Source organism: Papio anubis, chromosome 7 (assembly GCF_008728515.1).
Source record: "Papio anubis isolate 15944 chromosome 7, Panubis1.0, whole genome shotgun sequence".
NCBI classification, from domain to species: domain Eukaryota; kingdom Metazoa; phylum Chordata; class Mammalia; order Primates; family Cercopithecidae; genus Papio; species Papio anubis.
Window position 1 is genome coordinate 114,387,786 of NC_044982.1, and position 15,173 is coordinate 114,402,958.

At 54.7% G+C, this 15,173-nt stretch overlaps 2 protein-coding genes across 2 annotated transcripts in view; one reads left to right on the forward strand and one right to left on the reverse strand.

Moving 5' to 3' along the window:
• The window catches only part of LOC101026207 (cholesterol side-chain cleavage enzyme, mitochondrial), a 29,917-nt gene extending 24,029 nt beyond the window's left edge, over positions 1 to 5,888 (forward strand). Inside the window, exons 5-9 of the mRNA XM_003901194.5 lie at positions 528 to 688; positions 3,888 to 4,054; positions 4,314 to 4,392; positions 4,861 to 5,058; positions 5,524 to 5,888. Of these exons, the coding sequence (XP_003901243.2) occupies positions 528 to 688; positions 3,888 to 4,054; positions 4,314 to 4,392; positions 4,861 to 5,058; positions 5,524 to 5,655 (737 nt within the window). The 3' untranslated portion in view covers positions 5,656 to 5,888. The remainder of the gene's footprint in view (positions 1 to 527; positions 689 to 3,887; positions 4,055 to 4,313; positions 4,393 to 4,860; positions 5,059 to 5,523) is intronic.
• Positions 5,889 to 7,497: 1,609 nt separating this feature from the next.
• The window catches only part of CCDC33 (coiled-coil domain containing 33), a 120,539-nt gene continuing 112,863 nt past the window's right edge, over positions 7,498 to 15,173 (reverse strand). The window contains 8 exon segments of the mRNA XM_031668480.1: positions 7,498 to 7,717; positions 8,557 to 8,670; positions 9,367 to 9,453; positions 10,491 to 10,657; positions 12,020 to 12,113; positions 12,204 to 12,335; positions 12,563 to 12,651; positions 12,959 to 13,124. Of these exon segments, the coding sequence (XP_031524340.1) occupies positions 7,589 to 7,717; positions 8,557 to 8,670; positions 9,367 to 9,453; positions 10,491 to 10,657; positions 12,020 to 12,113; positions 12,204 to 12,335; positions 12,563 to 12,651; positions 12,959 to 13,124 (978 nt within the window). The 3' untranslated portion in view covers positions 7,498 to 7,588.

A 15,173-nucleotide genomic window follows, 5' to 3' on the forward strand; every position in this document is an offset into this window, starting at 1 on the left:
CACGGGTGTCAGGAAGACCCTGGGACCCCGGGAATGGCGGATGGAAGGCTGACTGTTGGGGATTATTAGATTTTTTCTGGAAAAAGAGGAGCAAAGACGTCTGTGATCTTCTTCAAAGGAGCTCATGCTCCTTTGGGTGAAGGGCTAGTGTCTGAGCCACTGCTGTGCTAGATGACAGGGACTTGGGTGGGAGTGATGGGGAAGGTTGGGTGGAGAAGGCTGGTCAGGGTATGGCAGAGTCAAATCCCACCTCTGCCCCTTACACCCACGTGACCTTGGGCAAGTGACTATCTCTCTGCACCTCTGTTATCTGTAAAATGGGAATGATGTCACATACCCCAAGAATTCGATGAAAAAACAGATATGAAGGGCTTAGTACACAGAGTAAGTGCTCAGTAAATGGCAGCCTAAGAAGCACAGGGCTCTGGAATTGCCAGGCCCTTGGTGCCGCCTTTCACCACAGACTGCCCGCCTTCTCGGCCGCCTGCAGGGAACCTCACTCTTTTTTCTTTCCTCCTGCCCCACAGCTGACATGTACACCGAGAACTTCCACTGGGAATTGAGACAGAAAGGAAATGTTCACCATGATTACCGTGGCATCCTCTACAGACTCCTGGGAGACAGCAAGATGTCCTTCGAGGACATCAAGGCCAACGTCACAGAGATGCTGGCAGGAGGGGTGGACACGGTAAGGTGGCTGTAGGGGCAGGACCTTGTTCCCCTCTGTGCCCACGTGCCCCTTCCCCACCAGGCTCCTCATTGTCTGAAACCCTGTTGTTCAAGGTGTTCCTACTCATGTAGGATATGTCTTCCTCCTTGCCTCCATTTCCAAAGTGCTAATCTCCTAGGGTGGTGAGGTCACAGTCAAGTCACCCTGGGTATGATTTGAGACTGATCAGCCATTTTTCTTTGCCTGTGAGAGAGGAGTGGCCGGGCATGGTGGCGAGGTCCAGGCTCCACATGGAGTCTCCATAGGAGGAGGTCCCCTCTGAAGGCTAGCTCTGTCAGAGCCCTGCTGATGGAGGACAATGTCCCCAGCTCCTGGTGGAGAACACACTTGCTCAAATCCGGGGAAGCAGGCAGGAGCCCGGAAACATTGGGAGGCCGGGGCATTTGCTGTGGGCTCTGCTGTCCAGGGTCTTTTTGTCATCCTTCCTCCTTCCCGGCCCAGCCCTCAGTACCCTACGGTACCCGCAACGCCCAGAGGCATCCCCTGTGTTCTTTCCATAGCAGCATGGCACCCTAGAAACTTCTTTTTCCGGATATTAAGAATGATCAGTCCTGGCCGGGTGCAGTGGCTCACGCCTGTAATCCCAGCACTTTGGGAGGCCGAGTTGGGCGGATCATGAGGTCAGAAGTTCGAGACCAGCCTGGCCAACATAGTGAAACCCCATCTCTACTAAAAATACAAAAAATTAGCTGTGCCTGGTGGTGGGCACCTGTAATCCCAGCTACTCGGAAGGCTGAGGCAGGAGAATCGCTTGAACCCAGGAGGCAGAAATTGTGGTGAGCTGAGATCGCACCACTGCACTCCGGCCCAGGCGACAGTGCGAGACTCCATCTCAAAAAGAATATGGTAGACCTCAGATGTCCTCGCATGGCTCAGAGGGGAGGGGTGTACTGGTTTGCTAGGGTCGCCGTAACAAAATCCCATTGACTGGGGGATTTAAACAACAGCCATTTATTTTCTCACAGTTCTGGAGGCTGGAAGTTCAAGGTCAAGGTGTTGGCAGGCTTGGTGCATTCTAAGGCCTCTCTCCTTGGCTTGTAGATGGCCGTCTTCTCCCTCTGTCTCGCATGGGCTTCCCTCTGTGTCTGTGTCAGAATTGTCTCTCCTCATGAGGATACTAATCAGAACTGGATTAGGATCCTCCTCAAGGACTTCATTTTACTTTAAAATCTTTAAAGGTTCTATCTCCAAATATAGTCACATTCTGAAGTTCTGAGGGTTAGGTCTTCAGCAGATGAATTTTGGGACGGGGTATACAGCTCAGCCTATAACAAGGAGGCAGCAATGTGAATGGAAGAATAGCATACTGCAGTGACGGAGGCAAGCACCTGCCACTGACAAAGCTGAGAGGCGGGGATTGGCTAACGTGGCCGTGAAGGACACGGAGAAGGCTCCACAGAGGAGCTAAAATTCAACGGGCGTGTCTTGCAGGCTGTTGCCAGGAGGAGAGAGAAGGAATAGCATTTCAGGACTAGGGAGAGGCACGTGTCAAGCCCCTGGGGTGAATCACTTTCGTTCCTAGGTATTATATCTGTGTTACACTCTGATGAAGGAGTTTCAGTTCCTGAGACAGGCTGCAGACGGGGCCTTTGAGCATACCTTAAACATAGTTCATTGTCTATTATGTAGAAGAGATCTTCAAAAATCACTCACCGGCACCAAAGAAACAATTACTGTGAGGTAACATTTATTAAGCACAAACTATATGGCAGGCAGGGTCCTAAGCTGTTTACATATGTTACCTCGTTTAATACTCACAGACAACACTCTAAGGTATGTTACCATCATCCCCCTTTTTCAGATGCGGAAACTGGAGCCCAGAGAGGTTAAATAACTTGGTCAAGGTCACACAGCTAGTAACATAGTTAACTAACTTATTAAATCCCAAGTACCTCCCTATGGCAGGCCTTGGCAGTACTGAGATGAATACACACATTGGATTAGAGTCTTGCAGAGGGAGCACATCTGTGCTTCTTAGGTGGGGAAGGGAATTCCAGGAAGAGAATCTAGCATGGGGAAGACTTCTGGGCTTCAGGGGCTGAGTACCACTCCATGTAGCTGGAGCATTAGGTGGATGTTGGAGAGAGAGGTGGGGAGTAGGGGATGGGGGAGCAGCAGGCAGGCGTTGAGGGGCCCTGTGGCTCAGACCTGAGCCTCTGCGTTTCAACTGGGAACCAGTCAAGGATTTTAAGCTGAGAAGGAGCTGTGTATTGTTTCAGTTTCCTCATCTGAAAAAGGGGATGATGGTAACATACCTTAGAGTGTTGTGAGTATTAAACGGGGTAACATATGTAAACAGCTTAGGACCCTGCCTGCCATATAATATGTGCTTAAGAAATGTTACCTCACAGCTTGTCCTTGTTGCCCCTGCCAGGAGAAGCGGGGAGGGTGTCTAAGTCTGTCAGACAAAAATATGATCCTTGGTAAGATAATGTGTCAGCAACCCATGTCCTAGTCCCCAGCAGGGAGGGCTGCTCCAGGCTGGAGTCCCAGATGGGCCTGGTTTGTCATCACTGAGGATCTGGGACTGTGGGGTTTGACAAGGGTCATCCAGATGTCTGGTGAAGGGCTAGTGGTCACAGCCTGTGGCTTATGTTGAGATTAGCTAATTAATTTCAACACACAGCACACACTAATTGCAACACTGATAGGAAACATCTGGCTGGTCCGGTTTCAGCCTCTTTGAGACTTACTTGAAGCCATGCTGCTATAGGTGAATGCTAAGGTTTTAGGAAGTTCTGTTGGAAAGAGGGGTGGTTGTTCAACAAGGCATTTCAAAAGGAATGGCAGTCAGTCTGTAGTGCAATCATTACAGAAGGATTTGGCCTCTAAGGGCCTCTGGAATTCTTTGGCAGAAGGCATTGGCTGTGTAGTTGACACTCTACTTGCTGGGGCTCATGGTGACATGAGGGGCGAGGGCCGGGACAAGTGCTGCCCTGAACATTCCCGCCTGGCCAGCAAGAAAGGCTTCTTGGACATTTGCCTTTTAGACAATGGAATGTGTTTTGCTTTTGCAGAGGATTTTCTTGGAGACAGGGATGGGGGTTGGGGGAGAAAGAGGTTCTTGGAAATGAAAATTTAGCATGGGGTCAAGGACCTCAAGGGGCCCTGGAGTGACAGGCCCTCCTGGTCTTCTGTATGCCCTACTCCCCACCAGACGTCCATGACCCTGCAGTGGCACTTGTATGAGATGGCACGCAACCTGAAGGTGCAGGATATGCTGCGGGCAGAGGTCTTGGCTGCGCGGCGCCAGGCCCAGGGAGACATGGCCACGATGCTGCAGCTGGTCCCCCTCCTCAAAGCCAGCATCAAGGAGACACTGAGGCAAGCCCACATCCACCCATGCCGCCCCAACTCCAATCCCTGGCCGGGGGGAAAGGGTTACAAGGATGGGCTGGTGGAGGAGGTTGGAAGCAAGGAGTGAAAAGTCTGGAGGAGAAAGAAATAGAGCCAGAGCCCCACCCCCAGATCCTCCCAGGCTGCTGCAGCTGGGGCTGAGATGCCACACATCTCAGGGTGTGGGGCTCTGGGGGCTGTGTCTAGCCTTTGGGTCCATTAGCTTCTGAGTGCCCTCCTCCCGCAGACTTCACCCCATCTCCGTGACCCTGCAGAGATATCTCGTAAATGACTTGGTTCTTCGAGGTTACATGATTCCTGCCAAGGTAGGTACAGCCAGCAGGCTGCAGGCTCTGCCAGTCAGAGAGGGCTGGGACAGGCTGGAATTGTAGACAGAGGGTGGTGCTGGGGCCCTGGTGGGGCCCTTGATGGCAGCAGTCCAAGTCTGAGTGAAGGGCAGAGGTGGTGGGCATGGTGGGTGGTGACCTCTAGGATGTTATTGGAACCCATGGTTAGGAGGGAGACTTCATGGTTTGCCTGGGTCTGAGGAAAGGGTGGGACAATCACCCTAGCCTTGTGTCTTCAGCCATCCCCATTTCGTGGGTAAGGATCACGGAGGGCCGGGGCCTTGTTCAAGGCTGCACAGTGGGCAGAATGTACTGCGCTGGAGAGCCAGGCAGTTATGCTGGGGAGTAGGAGTGGTGGTGAGAGGGCAGGGGACTGGGGAAGGGGGTGTTTTGCTCAGGGCTGTGGGGAGGTGGGGCTTACTCAGGCCTCTGATCACCTTGCCCCAGACACTGGTGCAGGTGGCCATCTATGCTCTGGGCCGAGAGCCCACTTTCTTCTTCGACCCGGAAAATTTTGACCCAACCCGATGGCTGAGCAAAGACAAGAACATTACCTACTTCCGGAACTTGGGCTTTGGCTGGGGTGTGCGGCAGTGTCTGGGACGGCGGATTGCCGAGCTAGAGATGACCATCTTCCTCATCAATGTGAGTCAAGCTGGGGACATCTAGGCACCCTGGGCTGGCCCTGGCCCTAATGAGGGCACCAACCTTCCTCCTCCCATCTCTGTCCAGAGCTCAAGGAGGTCAGGGCTGGGGCACGTCTACCTCCAGTTACTTGCTTTCGCTCTCTCCCACAATTCCCTGCTGCCCCCGCTTTCAGGTTCAGCCACTCATCACCCACTGATGCCCTGGCCATCCATTCTCCATGGTGGTGATGGGATGGGATAGGGCAGAGGTTTGTAGACGAGTTAAGGTCTAGGCCTAATCAAGGGAATGCAGCACTAAGGGTACATTATCAGACACTGTCCAGGGTTACACCAGGAGCTGGTGGTTAACTCCTTGGAACTCCTCAAATCACACTCCCCAGGCACTGCCTATGGGTGAATGGGCCTCGCTAGGGAGACAGATCCTCCACTGCCCTCCCCTAAACCTACCATCTGCCTTTCTCAGATGCTGGAGAACTTCAGAGTTGAAATCCAACATCTCAGCGATGTGGGCACCACATTCAACCTCATCCTGATGCCTGAAAAGCCCATCTCCTTCACCTTCTGGCCCTTTAACCAGGAAGCAACCCAGGAGTGATCGGAGACAATGGCCTGCAGCCACATAGGAGGAAGGCCCAGGGGGTGGGGTCCATGGGGGCTCTACAGCTTCAGTCCTCTGTCCCCAGCCCTGCCCCTTTCTGCCCAGCCTGCTGAGCAGGTAGAATGGGTTCTCAGTGGTCACCTTCCTCAGCTCAGCTGGGCCACTCCTCTTCACCCACTCCATGGAGACAATAAACAGCTGAACCATGTGGTGTCTTGCATTCCACCAGACTCATTAGGTGTTCATCACTCCCGTGGAGATGCTCCCTGGGTTAAAGCAGGATCTGGGGCATGCTCGGGAGACCCCAGGCAGCCACACTTGAAGCCACCTCTGCTGGGACCCCCTCACCCATGGCAGCTCAGGAGCCAGCAGAATCACCTCCAGGCTCCCTGGGGCAAGGGGTGAGGCAGAGTGGGGCAGAGGAGGGGAGGCAACCGTCACTGTGCCAGGAGCTACAGAAGCGTCAGGCAGAGGGACAAAGGAGAACTGGGGAGTTCTGTGGAGAGAATGGGGTGGCCCCAAGTACTGTGGGCCAGTACTGCCTTTCTGAGTGGACCTGTCCCGCAGGGGTAAGGCTTGCACAGGGCTCTGCTTGGGTGAACCCTGGGTGGGAGTTCCCTGTGGGGCATGAGGACGTCCTGCCAAGGCCCAGCCAGAGTCCTGGGCATGGCTAAGGTCAAGACCTGTGGGTGAGAACCCATGCTACTGAAGGGCTGGTGTGAGGTGGCTGACAGGGGATGAGAGGCCAGCCTGCTTCCTCTACCCTTCCTGGGCCTCCTCTGGGCTTACTCCAGGCCTCATGTTCTTGCTCTGGGGGCTTGTGCCCCCTCGTCCAAGGGCGGGAGGTGGGGAGACTATTCTGCAGCAGAGCCGCTGGTTTGTTATTTGGACTGAATGACACTGGTCTTGATTTCCGCCCCCTAATCCCTTGGGGTCTCACAACTCCTGACCTGATTCCTCTTGGCCCTTGGCTATCCACGTCTAAGTCCTGCAGGCAGGTGCGGGAGCTAGTCCCGCTGAGGCCAGTGGTCCAGCTGGCCTGGCCCCTCCTACCCGAAGCTGCGGGATCTGGATCCACTCTTGGAGCCCTTCTGCTTTCCCCACCACACAATCCTCTTCCCTGTTGTCTTTGTGTCTCTTTTCTGTGTCCTTTTTCTTCTCTGGTCCTGAGTCAGCTTTGACTCAGAAATGTTATAGCTGGAAAGAGTCTTACAGCCAAAGAGGTCAAGCTGTGCATGGAATAGATGGGGAAACTGAAGCCCAGAGAAGTTGCTTGGGTCCCTTGAAGTCACACAGCATGCTTGCCCCCAGAACCCGGGTCTCCTGACTCCCAGTGGGTGCCTCCTTCCCCTGGCTTAATCTGCTCTCCTGCCCCTGGCTACATTTGGACACATCCTTGCCAGCTCAGCCTAGTGGCTTAATGGAGTATTTCACAACGATACATGACTGCCACAGGAAGGCTTCAAGTCTTCAAGTCTTTCCCTTTCCAAGAGACAGACAAACCAAACTTGAAAGAAGGAACGTCAGACACGATAGATGTTTTGGGGCAGATGAAAACGACAAACCTCCCTCATATCTCCCAACAGAACTGGTCTCTGGTGGCCTTGCTTCTTCCTGGGGTCTGGAAAGGGCCCGTCTCCCCGGCCCCTGCTTTGGAAGGCCTCTTCTCTCCACCCTCCTGGGTCCACTGTGGCCCTTGGCTTTCCAAAGATGCTGGCTCCTGGGGCAGGCGAGAGGCTGTAAGGCTGCAGCAGAAGGCCCAGGCCCAGGCCCAGAGTGGGGTCTAGGAGGAGGAAGCAGGGCCCCCAGGCTGCCCTGCTCCAGGAAAGAGGCAAATGCTCACAGAGCTACAACATTTAATAAAGTCGTTTTCAGGTGGCGGGGATGAGACTCCTTCCCAGCACACAGGGAAGGAGGCCTGCGCTGGGGCTCAGGTCTGCTGAGAGTTAGCGGTCTCCTTCTGGGGGTTCGAGGGCTTGTTGAGCTTAGTGTCTGAGCTGGGCAGCGGGGGCTCCAGATTTGAGGGCTGCTTGAGGTCCGTGGAGTGGGTGAGGGCACTCTACGGTGTGCAAAGTGGGACACATGAGTATCCCCCATTCCCAGGGGGCGACCTGCTCAAGGGCATATTGCCTGATAAACCAGGCCTCAGAGTATCCAGAACCCAGTGGGCCATGACCTCTCAAAGATTTCTAAACTCATTTTGCCACAGCAGGTGACACCTAATTTCTCCAGGAGTCCCCAGGGCTCAGGTGAGTGTGCAAAGGTTGCCTTTGTTCCTTGGCTGTTCCCTCATCCTTTCCAGGCCTCTCCCAGGAGCCGCTGCTGAGCCTCTGGCCATGGACAAAGCATAGCTGGCTCAGGAGCAGGAGAAGTCAGGGTCTTTGCTTTGTGGGGCTGGGCGGTCCCGGGGTTGAACTTGAGGGGCAGTTGTGAGCGGGCCCGTTTGTTCTTGGGAAGTTGGCAAAATGGAGCCTACATTGTGGCTGTCTAAGAAGGGTGTGTGAATTTGAGAATCTTACGCTCTATGGAGTCAGGGGTGTGGGGCCACAAGCTACGCTGCCCATGAGCGCAGACAGTCCTAAAGCACACTCAGTGTCAGGGCATCCCGGAGATGCCTGCATGGCCCCTCATCCACCGTCATCTCCTTGAGTTTCACAGCACCCCGTGGGGGAAGGAGTAGTCTTGGCAGGGGTTTTCTGTTCCCCTCAGACAGGTGGGGGAATTAAGACCGAGCTTTCGGTTGGTAATGGAGCAGGAATGGGAGCCTAGGACTCCTGACTCCCAGCCTTGGAGTTGGCCCCACGATGGCTCTTCTCAGGGCCCAGTGACTTTGGGGGTGAGGTGGCTTCCTGCTCCACCACCTGAACCCCCAGAAGCTATTCCAGGGGGGTCACTCACGGGCTGTTCTACGATGATGGAGTTCGAGGGGTGCCTGAAACCTTTTTCTTGCTCCTGCAGCCGCGTGGCCAGATCCTGCTTCTCTCGTCCCCAGCGTCGAGCTGAGTCCTCTAACTGCAAACACAGAGGAGGACAATTGGAGGACCATAGGCAGCAGGGCTAATCCCTGATGGCCAGGATAACCAGGGCCTGAGCCTGCTGTCCAGGCAGAAAGCAAAGCTCTGGGCCATGTGGGCTTGACACCTTCCCGAGACCTCAGGGGTGACAGGGTGAGGGTGAGGGGGCCAAACAGTCAGGCAGCCTGACCAAGACACAGATGAACATTTCAACAATATACTGAGCCCTGATCCTGAGTCCACACTGATCCCTGATTCTGGTCATAGACAGAGCCTGACCTTGGTCACACACTGAGCGCTGACTCTGGTCACAGACTGAACCCTAACCCTGGTTGTACACTGAACCCTAACCCTGGTTGCACACTGAACCCTGACCCTGGTTGTACACTGAGCCCTGACCCTGGTTGCACACTGAGCCCTGACCCTGGTTGTATACTGAGCCCTGACCCTGGTTGTACACTGAGCCCTGACCCTGGTTGTATACTGAGCCCTGACCCTGGTTGTACACTGAGCCCTGACCGTGGTTGTATACTGAGCCCTGACCTTGGTTGCACACTGAACCCTGACCCTAGCTGCACACTAAGCCTTGATCCTGGTCATAGATTGAGCCTAGACCCTGCTCACACGCTGAGCCCTGGTTACAGGCTGTGTGGTGAGCCCGGTCCAGCCTCATCAACTCCTGCATCTCACCTACCTGGCTTTCCAGGGACAGGATCCGGCTCTGAGCGCGTTCCAGCTTGGCCAGGAGGTTGAACTTGTCTGAAGTACCAGAGAGGAGATCCTGTGGGCAAAGCACAAACTCACATTTGGCCCACGCTGGGGGCTGTGGCAGTGTGAACTCGGGAAACCGTACAGTATTGAGGAAGAAACCAGTCAGGCCTGAGCTCAGACTGAGCTCTCGAGGCAGAGCGTCAGACCTGGGCCGAACTCTCTTCTGGAAGTTCAGAACAGGGTCTGGCATGTGCTTTTTTCACAGCTGTTTCCCACACAGATTTTGGGAATATGAAGTTTTGACACAACTTTTTTTTTTAATGTAAAATGCATTAGGGAGCCCACTATAATTAATGCACTGGGAGTCTTTGAGTGAAGTGAAGAAGCTGCGAAGGGGTTGACCTCATCACTCACACTTTTCCTGGATGTCCACGTGTCAGGTGTGCTTTCAACAGAACTCACCTCCGGTGAGTCCTGGGACGGAGAGAAAACTCTCCTGTGCGCCCGCCCTGCCCAATCTTCTGTGATTCCAAGTGTTCTGCTTTGGGGTTTACGTAAAGCAAGGGTGCCCTGAAGCAGCCTCAGAGGTGGAGCAGGGCCTGGGCATTTCTGGGCCCTGGGGCCACCCACCTGTGCGGGCAGGGTCTCTGTGCACTCTGAGTGGCCTGGGCCATGCGTCTCTCGCAGCCTCTCTGCCAAGTCTCCTCCTGCTCCCAACTCCCCGGGGTCCACCTGGGATGGAAAAGGGCTCTCCAAGGCTGCACCAAGACCAGGGAATGCTCCAGAAGGGAGTTTTGAGAGGCCTGTGTAGGGTCCAGGTGGAGGCCAGCCAGGTGACAGAGGGGTCAGGGTTCAGGGGCCGAGGGTCAACAAGGGGCTTGCTTTCTCCTGCGATGCTAGATGAGGTTAAAGGTGAGGTGTTCGGGTACACACATTCCCCAGGAGAAAAAGACCAAGGCCTGAGAGCTAATTCCAGGAGCCTCCAGGCAGACTGGAGACCCTGGGAAGCCTAGCTCTTGGTCTTGATCTTCAACTTGGGTTGTACCATGGGTGGTTTCCAGGCACCCAGTGACCGGCACAGGCAGGGCCAGGTCAAGGGCCTCTTACCGGCAGGGCCTGTTGCTGCAGAATGATGGGGGCTGGTTGGTGGCGGTTCTTATCCAGCTCCACCCGCAGCTTCACGTTTTCTGCCAGCAGCACCGAGTAAAGTTCAACTGGCAGGTTCTCTCCCGTAGAACCCAAGGGAAGGCCAGAGGCTGAGAACACAGGGAAGCCTAGAGACATGGCCACAGATGTTGGTGAGATGGGCTCTCCTGCCTCCCATATCCCTGTCCTGATCTGCCCCAGCCTTTTGCTTCACTCCTCCCCTCTGCTCCCAACCCTTCAATGGTTCCCTACTGCCAGTGGGATCAGGTGCACACAGGCTGTCCTTCTAGGCTCTCTCAAACCTGACCCCAACGTTCTCTCTAACTCATTTGTCTTCGGTGTATTTCAGCTCCTCACCTCTCTCTCTTCCTTCTCCATTCCTGGAATTCTTCTCACTCCCTGGGCCTTTGATCTGGCTGTTTTCCCTCCCTAGGTTGCCTTCTCAGTCTCATCCAGACTCCTGGATAAACTCAGGCTTCCTGAAAGGCCAGCCCAGCTTTCATTGCTTTCTAAAGGCCCCTAGAAACCACCCTCCTGCCCCTGAAACCCTCAGCAGTGAAGACTAAGCACAGGGCTTGGCACACAGGGGCCCTGGGTGAGGTTGCACAGGAAGGCTCAGGGAAATCCCTTGCTTTGGGCTGGCCTGATATGGTGTTACCTGGTCCTTTCTGCTTATCAGAGGCTGATTGGCAGTTTTAGGTGGCTTTTTGTTAATATCAATGGGGAAGAAAACCTCCAAATCATTTATTTATTTATTTATTTATTTTGAGACAGAGTCTCCCTCTGTCACCCAGGCTAGAGTACAGTGGCACAATCTTGGCTCGCTGCAACCTCTGCCTCCCGGGCTCAAGTGATTCTCCTGCCTCAGCTTCCCAAGTAGCTGGGATTATAGGTGCCCATCACCATGCCCGGCTACTTTTTGTATTTTTAGTAGAGGTGGGGTTTCACCATGTTGGCCAGGCTGGTCTCGAACTCCTGACCTCAAGTGATCTGCCCACCTTGGCCTCCCAAAGTGCTGGGATTATAGGCATGAACCATCACGGCTGGTCTCAAATCATTGATTTAATCAAAATATTTTTGTTTGTTTGCTTTGCAGAGGCAGAATCTTTGGAGATACAGGGAAAGAATTCTACGGATCCTGGGGTTAGGAGCTGGGAAGCGTTGCCCCTTCTTCTGGGGAAGGCCCTCTCTGCTGTGCTAGTCTGCAGGGCTCTCCTCTGGAGGGCCAGCCTCTTTCTAGCCTGGCTCACACTGCACCCCGATTGTGTTCTGAGGGGCTCCAGGGAAGGAGGGAGCTCAGGGGATCTCTGGATGAGGTGCCTGAATGAGGAAGGGAGCAGTGCAATCCTGGGTCTCCCAGGCCCACAGACATAACTGAGTGCAGGGGACCTCTTCACAGGTTCTCCTGAAGCTGAGAGGCTCCAGGAAGGCAGGGCCTCCAGGTGTGGGGCAGAAACTGGGGAGCTGATCACATCAGAGTGTGGACCCACCCGTGTAGGGCTTTCCCTGCTGCCTGTTCGGAGGAGGGGGCTTGCTCCTGTCCTGTAGCCTGTCCTCCAGCACCCGCTCCATCTTCTCGATCACCTGGAGAGCAGAGCAGAGGCTGGGCTGGCCCAGGGGCTCCCTACTCTGCCATCATCAGTGGGCCCCGGGGGCAGCCCCTCTGCCACCTGCCTTCTCCTGGTGCCGCACGGTCTCCTCCAGCCCCTTCATCTTCTGCAGCTTGCTCTGGTACTGCTTCAGCAGAGCAGCCTGTGGCTGCTGGGCCTGATACAGAAGGAGCAGCTCCTTCTCTCGATCATTCTTCTGTGAGATGGGGGAGGAGAGAAGGGGAGAGAATGGGTGCCTGGGAGTCCACCTTGGCCCTGACAGTCCACCTCGGCGCCTCTGCTGAGTCCTCCACTGGTCTGGTCCCCTTTCTTCTTTGCCTCCATTCCCTCTGTGCCTGTTCTCCCTTCTCCTCCCAGACTCTTCTCACCCAGATGCTCCCCACCATAGTTCCCTCCCCTCTGCCCCCACAAGCCCCAGCTCACTCGAATCAGCTCATTCTGCAAATGCTGCACCCTGTCCCTCAGTTTCTTCATATCCAGCTCACTCAGCAGCAGTTTCTGCTTCATGGACACTGTTAGGTGGGTTGGGGAGCCGGCTCAGGGAGGAAGCCTCTCCCAGCTCAAATCAGCATGGTCAGTAGCAGGAAGGCAGATACCCTCGGCCCCAGGGCTTGGGACGGGACTGGATTCTCTGTTTCCCATCCCTGAGGGGACCCAGCTGGGCAGGGACTGTGTGAGTGTCTGTGGGCGAGGGGCTCCTATTTGCCAGAGTCCAGCTGCATGTACATCTGGGAAAAGCACCCCGCCACCCTGTTGCACAACCTGGAGCCTGGGCCCAGGCAGAAGCCCGGGTGCCTTTGGTGGCCTGTACATCCTCACCCACGTTCTGGGCCTCACTGGCTTTGCCCTGCTCCTCTTCCTCCTCCTGCTGGGCCAGGCGACTCCTCAGTATGCGGTTCTCTCCTTCCAGGATGCTGGCCTGTCTCTGCAGAGACAGGATGTCCTCTGCCATCTTCTGCATGGCCCGCCGGTAATTGTTCATCTCCTGTGGATCCCAGAGCCCAGAGCTGAGCCCACTGTCCTATAGCAACCCTGGTCCCACATCCACATCCACACTTGAAAGTCAGTGGGCCCCCCCAAGGCCAGTGAGCACCAGGAGCCCCAAGCCATGGCCCTAAGTATTAGCAACTCCCTGGAGGGGTGGTTATGACTTGATCCTCACCCATCCTGGCCATGTGAGGGCAGCCACACTAATGTTCTCTCCCCGGGGCCATATCACATCCTGTGATACCAACTCAGGGGGAAATCCCGGGCGCGGACACAGGGGAGGAGGCCTATGGGCAATGGAGACTTGAGAAGATCCAGGGCCAGGTTTGCAGGGTCTGGCTCAATCATAGCCATTTCTTCACCTTTTCCCTCCTCCTTCCCCCTCTTCTAATTCCTCTCATTCCTTACGTCACTGAGAACGCAGGGAAGAACCTCTCAGAAATCCCACTGGATGCCACTCAGTAGTCAGATGACCCCAGGTCACCCTGGGAGACCCAGGTTAGCACTCAGGGTGGAGGCTGGGATCCAGCTATAGGATGTGGGGTATGAGGTGGGGGTTAGGGGGCTGGAGTCAGCCATGAGGTCAGGAACAACTGCAATCCTAATGTCTGATGCTCATTGAGCATTCACTGTGTCCCAGGCTGCCTTCTAAGCTTTTTATGCGCCCTCCCTCAGTCCTCTCATCAGACCTGCGTGGATAGGTACTATTATCCCTGTTCTACCAATGCAGAAACCAAGGCTCAGAGAGGCGAGTAACTTGCTCAGTTACAAAACTGATGAGTGATAGAGCCAGGGTCTGAAATCCAGGCCTACAGGGACTTGAGCCTGTGTTCTGAAGAGCGGTGCAATCCCGCCATGAGGCCTCCACACATGGACACTTCACAGTATACTGAGAAGTGATAAAAGCAGGCTACAAAAAGGAACTACCAGTGCGATCCCCAATTGAGAGAAAAATTCATGCCTACCCATGTACATATATATACAGAAAAATTAATAGGCTATATTTATATACATTTGTTTTATAAGCAGAAATTCCCTACTGTTATTTATAAAGTTTCATAAAGGGAGTTTCTTAAATCTGAACAGCTCAAAATAGAAAAGGATCTTGCAGTGGCACCATCATAGCTCACTGCAACCTTGATGTGAAACCAGAGAGATCTGGATGGAGGAACAGCAGGTAGGAGCAGGGACAGGGGAGGAAATGGGTGTGGGGAAGTCAGTTTGCTCCTGAGTTTGCTGAGCCCTGGTGGCTGTGGGCTTCCTGAAGCTGTGGGAGGCTGTGTACATACGGGTGGGGACTCACGCCTCCAGGAAGCAGAGCTTGGCCCCCAACTCCCACCTGGGCCTCATGCTGACTGCGGATATGGCCCGCCTTCTCAGCCACTGCCTCCCACCTGCTGCATGGCAGGCCATGGCTTTTAGAGCAGGGCTCTCCTGGCAGCAGGGGCCCACCAGACACCACTTGTCACCTGCCACTGTCTAGCCTTCTGGCTGGGCTCCCTGTAATTGCACCAGTGCCAGGTCCATCTCCCCAGCACTTGCCCCTGTTGAGTTCCGGGTCTTGGCTCCTCCAGATCTGCCCATCTGGTGTCCTCAGACAGCATTGTTAATGCAGAGACTCTGTCTAGAGACCACACACACACAGGGCTTTGCAGTCAGGCCCAGATCAGCAGGCCAGCTTGGCCACTCACATGCAGTGTGAGCTCAGCCAGGCCCCTTTACCTTTCTGAGCCTCAGAGTCCTCATGCAGAGATACCTGGTATTGCTGTGAGGCTCAGAGTTGGTGCGTCAAGCCCCTGCCGAGGCAGGTATAATTTGGAGGCTGCTGCTCTCTTCCACACCCATTCTATTCTAATCACTGCTTTAATCAACAGGTCAGACCCCTTCCTCTTCCTCCTTGCGGCCCACAGAGCTCCCAGCCCCCTCCTTTGCTGTGCTCTAAATCCCAGCCCCCTCCTTTGCTGTGCTCTAAATCTTCAATTTATGGCAGCCCATTACTGATAGGGGACTGACCAAAAGAAGCACATGATATTTTGGCAAAGGAAAT